General features: G+C 37.6%; 1 protein-coding gene across 1 annotated transcript; it reads right to left on the bottom strand.

The window, feature by feature from the left end:
• Nucleotides 1-2,958: 2,958 nt before the first annotated feature.
• Nucleotides 2,959-10,908, bottom strand: bub1bb (BUB1 mitotic checkpoint serine/threonine kinase Bb). The gene is made up of 9 exons (XM_061744504.1): nt 10,822-10,908; nt 8,138-8,330; nt 7,967-8,026; nt 7,725-7,869; nt 7,433-7,629; nt 7,159-7,322; nt 6,854-7,047; nt 6,674-6,774; nt 2,959-4,208 (listed from the first exon to the last, which is right to left on the bottom strand). The coding sequence occupies exons 2-9, from the start codon at nt 8,278-8,280 to the stop codon at nt 3,920-3,922; spliced, it is 1,293 nt and encodes a 430-aa protein (XP_061600488.1). The 5' UTR covers nt 8,281-8,330; nt 10,822-10,908; the 3' UTR covers nt 2,959-3,919.
• Nucleotides 10,909-10,930: the final 22 nt, after the last annotated feature.

The raw sequence follows: 10,930 nt of genomic DNA, 5'->3' as shown, positions 1-10,930 counted from the left end.
ATTTAGGATTGAAGCAGACACAGGAAATGGAAGGATTCATTCACACGTGTTCAAACTACACAACAGGAGCTTGTCAGCGTGAGACACTTCTACACGGCTGTAAACAGAAAACTAATCTCATTTGTCCATTTCGTGCTTCCTTATCTTCACTCCTCCGTCCTGCTGCTTGTGACCCTGAAATCAAAGTCACCAAAACATTTTAGAGGGAGCGTAACGCGTTACGGCTGACATGCCTAAACTAAATTAGAGATAACTTCTGCATATAAGATGTCGCAAACACATTTAGTGCACATCTGACAGATCTAAATACGCAGAACGATTTCAGTTCTGATGATACAGTTGTGACAAATGCCAAACTGAGCTGACGTCAGTTTAAATGCTCAGAAGTTTATTTGATGTCCGTCATCTCGCCTCCTCTCTCCTCCGGTCTGTCCTTAACTCCTCTCCTCGTGTGTCTCTGCCGGGTGGGAACAAGAGGCAAGGACAGTTGTGGAGAGGAGGGCAAATTGCTAAATGAGATATGGGGAGAGAGTGGCTAACTGTATAATGCCCTCTGTTGTGCATTGCATTCTGGGTAGTGAGCAACATGGTTCAGGAAAATAGACCATGAATAATCTCTGCATCATCAAATAAGTGTGTGAGCTTTTCTTTGCTTTCTTGAAAGCTTTTATGGTTTTGCACCTTAAGGTACAGATGTGTGTGTAATTACTAATTATTTTGACAAACATCTTTAAGGAAGCATATGTTTGTTTTGTGCAGGGCCTGTAAGGCTTTCCAGTGCAAATTTCTTCCAGAAAAGCTGATATAAGCATTACTTTGAGAAAATACAGACAATTAACAGAATCAATTTGCACAATCAAGAACCAGAAGTGGTCAATTGATCACAGCAAGATCTTCTGTGAAGGTTGAATGCAAACCTCTATTATCTAGCTAATGTCTTGGGTTAGTAATTGGTTTTCTTGGTCTGTTACTCACAACTTAAACTGTCTTGTGAAGCATCCTGTACATGCAGGTGGTATAAATCTGCCTGAACCACAGACACTAGTGGTCTCCAGCAATCCATGTTTTAAATTGAAGAATCACTGCAACATCCACCCCCATTTCAGTTACAATCAAAATGATGTGAAACTGTAGAAACTGTGGCGTGAATCTATGAGACTTCCCTTCAGATGTGCATCTCGTTTTACATCTCTGTACATAACCGCTGCATTACTGGGTGAAAGCAGACAGTTTATGCAAATTTGCAGCACTGTATATGAAACATAAACCATGCAGTCTGGGACATTTCAACATAAGAATGTTGCATTATTTTCAGAGGAAAATTTAAGACAAATTTTCAGCAGTTAATGATCAGCCTGATAGTGAAACTGCATTTCTGTTGACTCAAATGAGGGCCACACTGAGATTTTAAAATCCCACAATTTCAGCAGAAATATTACTGGAATAAACCAAACTAATAAATTGGCATTACACTTTTATTTAACAAACCCTCTGTGAGTAAATATAATTCTACTACTTAGTGAAGGCTTGGTTTTTTTGGTGCATGTAATCACAGATCGTGCAAGTAGGTTAGGAACATTGACTCTAAACACGGCCCATGCGGTGTTGTGGTCTATTGCTGCAACAAACCCTGGTTCTCTGAGGGCATGTGCTGCAGTCGCTTGCTTTAACTCATCTTTCCAGTCCAGTGAGAGAGTGAGCAGTGTCTTTTCTGTTCCTGCGTTCACGTGATGAGCTTGAAAAAGTCAGGGTTGTAAGGACGCATTGTGGTGCAGCAGTGCATGGGAGATGCGTCATGTTGCCTATCACTTATCTCTGAATTTCATTTATTTTCAGCTATAAGATTAACATTAAGTAGTCAGAGTGAGGACTTACCATGTTAGAGGAGCTTGTTTGGCACCGGCATGTTTTCTACGCGAGTTTTTAAGTCAGTTACTCCAAAGATCCATGCGCAAGTAAAAGCAGCACCAGTCTTTGCCACAGCGCATCACTCGAGTGGTGTCTTGCGGAAAAACCGAGACCTGACACTGCTCACAAATGCAAGTGGGGATTTCACTTGCTAATGAGAAGCACCCATCTTCCAGTCATTCATCAATGTCTGCCTGTCGAGCCATGTGTGCGTGAAGTGGATCCCATCATTACACTATATCAGGGACACCCTCACCACTTCACTGAGTTTCTGGGTAAACTCTCATACAGGGGCGTCAATTGGGTATGGCAAGGTATGGCAGCCTCCACACCTTTGCTTCAAGGGTTAGATGTAAATGTTTGTTTTTTTAAATACATTTATGGAATAACTACAAATGCAAATAAGAACAACATGATCGATTTCACTAGTTACTATACACTGCAAAAATTCAAAATCTTAACAAGAATATTTGTCTTATTTCTAGTTAAAATGTCTAATTTTTAGTCTCTTTTAAAAAAAAATCTCATTACATTTAAGACAAGACTCAAAAACAACCATTTTCACCTGTTTCAAGTAGATTTTCACTTAAAATAAGTAGAAAAATCGGCCAATGGAACAAGATTGTTTTGCTTGTAATGAGAAGATAAATCTTGTTCCACTGGCAGATTTTTCTACTTATTTCAAGTGAAAATTTACTTGAAACAGGTGAAAATGGTCAAATAAGTTATTTTTCTGGTAATTACTCTTGTTTTAAGTGTAATGAGATTTTTTGACTAAAAATGAGACATTTTAACTAGAAATAAGACAAATATTCCTGGTAAGATTTTGAGTTTTTGCAGTGAGCGAGACTGCATTTGAAAAAGTTCAAATTTTCTTGACCACACAGATAAACTACATAACAGACTTCTGTGATGAGTATTTGCTGGACGTGTTGATTGATACTCTAGTTAAGTTCTGTGACTCGTAACCTTGCCATACCTTAGCTTCCACTGAATTGACGCCACTGCTCTCATAGGGAATGATTAACACTGGTCCGATTCATGCAAATTTTATTCCCAAATCTCACATCCGACGTGTGGTACAAAGGTCCTCCACTTCTCACAACAAAAATTGTCACTTGTCCATTTAAACACATTTAGTTTGTAGATCTTAATCCATGGCCATCAATCTTTTTTAAATTACACCAACAGATTAGTGTCAGCACTAAACTGCTCTTGTGCCCCATTAGTAATCCAAACACCATTAACAGCAGCAACACACGCTGACCCTCTTATGCCCCCTGCTGACAAGTGCATCAACCAAATCTCCCAACCTCTCCAAAAATACAACACGCACAGAGCACAGCAGTCCTGAGATTTTTTTTTTTTCCAACCAAGTTTATTAGACGCCAGTGACACATGGACTAGAATTGGCTTTTACTCAGACTGAGATATAAACCCGGCTGAATCACTTCACTGAGTCCAAATTTTGACCGTGTTGGAAGAACCTGCTCAAGAAATAAGCTAAAATACTAAAAGCTTTAAAAAGCAGCACACATAAAAAACACTTCTTCAGAACAATGGGATAGTATAAAACAGATAAATGGAGGGTGGGGGGTTCTCCAAGACTTATGGAGTAAAACAAAAAGGAAAGAGACATTTTTAGCACAATATTTATACTTCTTGTAACCGTGTAAAAGCTACTTTTATACTTACATATTGTGCAGATATATTTTTAGTTGCATGGATGTTTATTCTATGCTATTTTTTAGTTTTGGTGTCTGATATTTTACAGTTTAATAGCGAATTATAATACACAGCAGATGTGTTCCTACCCACTGCCGTGTACACAAAGCAAACATCCACAATAGTGTTCAAAGGGTTTTGAGAAAGTTCACCCCATTCTGCCTGGAAAGCTTTGAAAACTATATTTACAGCGAGACTAAAAAAATACATCAGTCATGATATGATACTTGGAGATAAAATCTTGTCAATATGATGGTAAAGAAGAAGAAATGTCTCCATATAAGCATCAGTTTGCAGCACTGGCAGAAGCTTGATCCTCGTCCTGTGTGGCTTCCTTCGACTGCTGTGCCATCCTTTTGAAGTGGCGTTCAGCACGCAGTTCCTCAAAGCAGAACTCTGAGGCGCCGCTGAACAGCAGCTCTTTACAGTACATGCTCTGCTCCTGCACTTTTCCTGCTTCTGCCTCTTTCTGTTGCTGATGGTGGTCCTGCAGTCTTTTCAGAGGAGTCTCCTCTCTGATTGGTTTACGTGCCGACAAAACTGAGTTCACTGCTGGGTTGATCTTACATGGTGTCCTGAAAAAGGGGCAGAAAGGTGAGCTTACTTTTCACTTACAGTGGTATGTGAAGGAAGGAATCGGAACAAATCAGAAAATATGTTTAAAATGTAACCGAATTATTCAATAAATTAATTAGGGCTGGGCGATATATCGAGATTTTAATCTATATCGATATATTTTCAAACGCGATATGGTACGAGACAATATCGTTTATATCAATTTTTTTTAATTATTTTTTTTTATGATTTTGATATAGCTTATTTTGTGACAAATTGACTTGAATGTTTTATCTGAGATTTGCACAAATGTTTTGTTATTTGCACAACTGTCAACCTCAGTGGAAAAGTCTGCCTGTTACTGTCTACATTGTATTAATTGCACAGTGTATTTTAATTTAATTGTTATGCAGGAAAGGGATATTTGTTTTATTTTATTCAAGAAGCATTTTTATTCTATATATGCAGGCAGTTTATTTTTATTTCATCTGTTTTATACATTTTGATATTGTGCAGACCTCTGTTAATAAAGGTACCTGTGTGATATTTGGCACGAGGCTTTGTATTAAAACTGACTGTTTTTTTTAAGGGTTTGCCTCAGAAAAAAATGAAGCTAACAGAGATGCTATGCTATAATGCTTTGGGGGAAACCCCAATTATGGCACACAAAAAATATCGATATATATCGAGTATCTCCATTCAGCTAGAAAATATAGAGATATGACTTTTGGTCCATATCGCCCAGCCCTAAAATTAATATGTATTGATTAGAAGTATCTCATAAGCATAATTGCAGTCCATTGTTCTTGTAGTTTGTTGTGCTGGTCTGCCCGCCTTTTCTCTTCTGTAAATGTTTGCAGGTCAGAGCCGCATGCCGACCTGCAGTCCTCCCCGCTGACCACCTCAGTGTCTGCTGTCTACACTTATTTATATAGTCGTTTCTGTAATACACCAACTAACCATTTATCATACATGCATAGGACTCTTAGTTCTCCAGCTAACGGATAATGGCCCGGTTTCCCAGATCAGTTAAGTAGTTCTTAACAGCGAAAGACTTCTTTCACAGGCTCCTTAAGATGGTTTCAAAGAAGTCTTTCGCTGTTAAGAACTACTTAACTGATCTGGGAAACCGGGCCAATGGCTACTAATATATTGTCTTTTGTAACATTGACAATATAGCTGTGCCAGTGATACACGTGTAGGTTTACAAGCGACCTGCAATCGCCCGACATTTTCAGCCAATCTGACCGCAACTGGAACTGCAAATTTTGATAACACAAAATTATACCCAACCAGCAGTTTTTTCTTTCAAAAATAAATCAAAATAAATAATGGTACCCTCTTGATTAATCATTGGATTAAGATTATAGTAACAGCAAACAAGGGTTGATATGTTAATGTGCCATTATGCATTTCGTCTGTATGCCCTTCTGAGATTTTCTCTCATAAGCAAAACATGTCGTACGCCAGCATAATCACTAGTGCTATTGCTTATTGCTCAGAATTGAAAAGAGCTTTCCCGTCTGTGGCTAATTCTTGGATATATCTGAGACATATTGTTGCTGTTATGCATAGATAAAATCAGCCATTGTTGAATGAGAAAATTCTTTATTATATCAGAACTATCAAACACGGATTCATTCCAACAGCTTAGATGAGTTATAGCTGAATCAATAATAATAAAAACAAACACAAAAGACCTTCGACGAGGCTTGGCTAATTTAAAGCTGCAAGGGGCCCTCACATTTGACTATAAAAGAAAAGAGAAGAAAAGGGATCTTGTTTCCCTGTGCTAGGAGTAATCATGGTCTGTCTTAACATAAATGTTCAAACACTGATGATTCATCAGACCAACAAATGAAACAGCACATGTATCATCTTGATTTACTATTTCCTCAAATTTCTCCCAGACTTTACTTTTTCTGTGTGTATCTTTTTGTTTTCAGTTCACGCACGCACAAAAAGCTCGGGCTGCATCTTTGTGCTGATCAGGCAATGATGTTTTACTATTTATGACGAATATAGCGTTTGCATTTTTATATGCTATAAAATTGTGCTAAAATATTACATTTCAAAGTGCAGTAATTATTCTAACCAGCACCAAATGAGACCTGAACCAAATATCATCATGCATATTTTTGTCTGACTCGTCACCTGTGGTGACCACTCAGTTCCGATCAGCCTGTGCATCACTGATCTCTGCCTCTTCTCTTTCCCTTTTTCATTCTGATCTCCCGTTTCCTGTTCTACCTATCTGGCCTTGGCCAGGAGGATCCCCCCTTGTTATCCAGGTCCTGCTCAAGGTTTCTTTCCGCTTAAAGGGGAGTTTTCCCCTTTATATTGTTTATGTAATAACTACTCGGGGGTCATGCTCTGGGTCTCCGGAAAGTGCCTAGAGACAACTTGTATTGCAATTGATACTATATAAATAAAATTGAATTGGATATGAAATCAACAATAATATTAGACTATTTAAGTCACTTACATTGCTGGAGGCTGGTCTGACTCCTCAACAAATGGTTGGAAGGAGGGTTTGGGAGGTGGTGGAGCCATAACTGTATGTCCAAATTTGGTTTTCTGGGGCATCTGTGGTACACAAAAAGAATTCAAATAAAACAGCCGATACTGATCTCCGTTTAGATGGACAGAAAGTAATTTCTCCTACCTTTACATCACACCATTTTGCAGGATCCTGCTCATTCTCCTTTGCTCTTGATGGGGGAGGAGCAACCCAAGATTCCAGCTTGGGCTCTGATGATAAACCACTTTGAGTTTTGTTCTCATCAAAAATTAGCAGCTGACTGTTTGAAACATTGCTGCGAAGGGGGGCACCATGTGACTGCAGGCCTCCAGATATGCCTGTCCACAAAGACATAAACCAATATTAATTATATTTTCCAGAAATAATGATAAAGTTTGAAGGTGTTGAATAACTGGTAATCTCAGTTTAGCGCAACAAAACAGATTTACTTCTAATCGCCGACCCAGTTCTGTTGACTGGAGCGATGGCCTTTTTCTTCCCTCTATGTTTGAGGTCAACTAAACAAACTCTCTCAGGTTGTTTGGGCTCATCGTCACTACTGTCCTCCTCTAAAGTCATCATGGCCTGCCTGGACACACGTGCCTGCAGAGCTCTGTAAGCATCAAGACAACATATTGTGAGTATCTATATATATCTAATAATATATAACTATTCAGAGTGTGAGAAAACTGTTTAACAAACAAAGTTGCATTTGAGCCATACTTGTGAAACTGGAGGAGCTTATCATGCGGCTCAGCATCGTTTTTGAAGCCTTCTTGATAGACCAAGTCTGCTTTGCGGTAGTTGCATTGATTCTCGTGCTCCTCAGACCAAGCGATGTAGAGGGATGCCTGTCTCACACCTATTCCCTGCACTTGCATGTACCTGTATATGTCCAGGGGCTCAGGGCAGTGCTCTGCCTGACATACAAAAGAAAAATGTAGTAAAAGTTACCACTGCTGCATTCGATTGTCACAGTGACACAATTAGCCAATGGTTAAATTACGTGACTTACAAATTTGATCCAGAGTTCAACATAGCGAGGGTCATTGTGATATTTTTTCTCCTCTGTGAATATGGTCACAGCACGCTCCAACAATTTGGCAAGGTTGCTCTCTTTTCCACCCTGAGGGAAGGTTTGTTCTGTCCATTTGATATAACTGTAAAAAAAAAAAAAAAAAAAAAAGATGGTATATTTAAAAGCAGTATGTATGATTTTTGATTTTTAAATGTCTGATGTTTACATATGTCACTCACCTATCCCAAACACTAAGTGGATCATCTCCATCATACATCCGCAACTCAGATTCAAATGCCCTGGAGAAACAAAGTTACAAAACCTTGTTTCATAATGTAAAAAGTGCATATTGTAAAAGTGTGTTTTGTTGATTTAATTATTTATTGGGTGGTTTAAGAGACTATCCATACTGTCTCTGTTGGACGATAGCAGAGGTGGGTCCATCTTGCTGTTGACTGAGTGCCTGATGTAAGGCTGATATGTCTCTGCCTCGTCTCAATGGCTGGATGTTTTCTTTGCAGAGCTCCCACTCCGCATCCCCCCCTTCCGCCATTGTGAGGAGGAAAAAGACAAAAAAAAAACAAAAACGGGGAAAAAAAAAACCTACAGACAGAAACATCACATCAGTTACCTGCATTTTTAATAAACATACATTTGTTTCCAAATAAATGTGAATTCAAAAAATTACTTTAACATCTTATGGGATAAGCCTTATGATAGCAATACCTTTTTAATAATTTTCTTCTCTACTCTTATAATTCTATTTATCTTTTAGATGGGTGTTGGTTTTTGGGGTGTTTTATTTCTCCTTTCTTGATTCTTGTATATGGGCTGAGTGAGTGAGATGGAGATGTCAATTTCCACGAGGGAACCTCCCAAACGGATTAATGAAGTCATCTGAATCTGAATCAATCTTATTAATCGTTCTTATACAAATTATTGGTTTGGTCTAGATGTGCGTTATTGTGTCTATAACGTGCATATGTGTCATGGTGCATATTTTGGAGAAGTTGGAAGGGTTTTATTTTTACTTAATTACTATCTCCGTTGCTTCTGTTTTAAAACATGTAAAGCACTTTGTGTTACACAAGTACAATACAAATAAGGTTTGATTGACTGATCATGTAAAATGGAGAACTAAGTAGCTGAGATTAAATTAAGTGCCAGGTTTTAAGGTGATCAACACAGAGCATGTGTGTCAGAAGGTGACAATAGCTGATTAGAATTCATGGGCTGGAATCAAGCGCCAACAATCTAACCTCTGTCTGGGTTGATGCCAATGTGGAAATAAGAAAAGCTGCAGTTCCTGAACTTATCATTTGGGACTGGCTCCAAAAGTGATTCAATATCTACTGCATTGGGTGAAGAAGCTGAAAAGTAAGGCTAACTTTAATGACATAAGGTGGGCCTTTTGTAGCTGGCCTCCCAAGCCTGTTAGTCTTGCCCATTAGCAAAATAGTGCCAAGCTGTACATGGAAAAGAGGCTTCAATGCAACTCTGCAGAAAACGTACACATAAACACAGATTGCACTTTAGCATACTACAGAAACAAAATTCCAGTCCAAAAAAAGAAATATATAACTTTGCACAGAAAGGTTTATCTAAATTGATCCTCAGTATTTTTATTTTCAGTTCCACCTTGTCTGACAGGAAGTGTTGTCTTTGAATGAAGTTAAAAGACAGTGTGCATGTGTTTGCTTGGCCATTGGATTGCATGGAGTGGCAACCATTTTAGGATACAGGACTGTCTCAGAAAATTAGAATATTGTGATTTTCTCTAATGCAATTACAAAAACAAAAATGTCATACATTCTGGATTCATTACAAATAAACTGAAATATTGCAAGCCTTTTATTATTTCAATATTGCTGATCATGGCTTACAGCTTAAGAAAACTCAAATATCCTATCTCAAAAAATTTGAATATTCTGGGAATCTTAATCTTAAACTGTAAACCATATTCAGCAATATTAAAATAATAAAAGGCTTGCAATATTTCAGTTGATTTGTAATGAATACAGAATGTATGACATTTTAGTTTTTTTTTTAAATTGCATTACAGAAAATAAAGAACTTTATCACAATATTCTAATTTTCTGAGACAGTCCTGTATATCAGTTCTTGCAGCTATATAGCTGAAATAGGCTCCAGTAGGCCCCACTGACTCTGAATAACATGATGCAGGTATAGATGGATAGATGCATGCATGTTCTTCCATATTATTCTTGACTTTACTGATTTACTGTTATTGTATCTGGACTGGCCCATCACGCCGAACTGTTGCAGCCTACATTTAGACGAGAAATCTTAATATTTGGCATTATTATTATTATTATTCCACAGTGAACATTCTAGAGAGATGTATACAGGACTGTCTCATAAAATTAGAATATTGTGATAAAGTTCTTTATTTTCTGTAATGCAATTAAAAAAACAAAAATGTCATACATTCTGGATTCATTACAAATCAACTGAAATATTGCAAGCCTTTTATTATTTTAATCATGCTGATTATGGCTTACAGTTTAAGATTAAGATTCCCAGAATATTCTAATTTTTTGAGATAGGATATTTGATATTTTCTTAAGCTGCAAGCCATGATCAGCAATATTAAAATAATAAAAGGCTTGCAATATTTCAGTTGATTTGTAATGAATCCAGAATATATGACTTTTTTTTTTTGTAATTGCATTACAGAAAATCACCATATTCTAATTTTCTGAGCCAGTCCTGTACATAACCGTAGATTATATATTTATTCTGCATTATAATTTTGTACCTTTATTTCCATCAGCACTGAAATCATATCATAGAAATGCAATAAATACATTACAATGAGTTGACAGCAGACGTGTATTATCACACGTAAGACAATAATTCTAGTTCTGCACTGTTAAACGGCATATTTTGCATCAATATAACCAATTAGACTCGTGTTTTATAATAAATAATGAAACTGTGGGCTAGTTAGCCCGTTAGCCCGATGGAGCTACCACATTGTGTCGCTCATTTTATTCCCGTGGTTCTTAATGTTTGTAAAAGTGTACAACCAATGCACTATGACATGCATTCAACAAACCGCGGTTATACATACCGTGTAGTTGTTTTATTTGCAGATAATCAGCCGTTAACGTTGGAGCTGTTGACCTCTGTTTTGAATGGGACCCGCGAGCTCGTTTGGAGGAATCTGATTGGACGAGACT

The sequence above is a fragment of the Cololabis saira genome, chromosome 16, assembly GCF_033807715.1.
Source record: "Cololabis saira isolate AMF1-May2022 chromosome 16, fColSai1.1, whole genome shotgun sequence".
NCBI lineage: Eukaryota > Metazoa > Chordata > Actinopteri > Beloniformes > Belonidae > Cololabis > Cololabis saira.
The sequence above is the reverse complement of the archived record's forward strand: the minus strand, read 5'-3'. Positions and strand labels throughout refer to the sequence as shown.

Bases quoted from the DNA above. Each gene is read 5' to 3' on its own strand.
- bub1bb (XM_061744504.1), bottom strand. From the start codon at position 8,280: ATGGCGGAAGGGGGGGATGCGGAGTGGGAGCTCTGCAAAGAAAACATC. The intron at 7,048-7,158 runs GTAAATCTGTTT...CTTTGTGGACAG, and splicing joins AACTGGGTCGGCGATTAGAA to GCATATCTGGAGGCCTGCAG. The intron at 4,209-6,673 runs GTAAGTGACTTA...CCCCTTTTTCAG, and splicing joins TCAGACCAGCCTCCAGCAAT to GACACCATGTAAGATCAACC.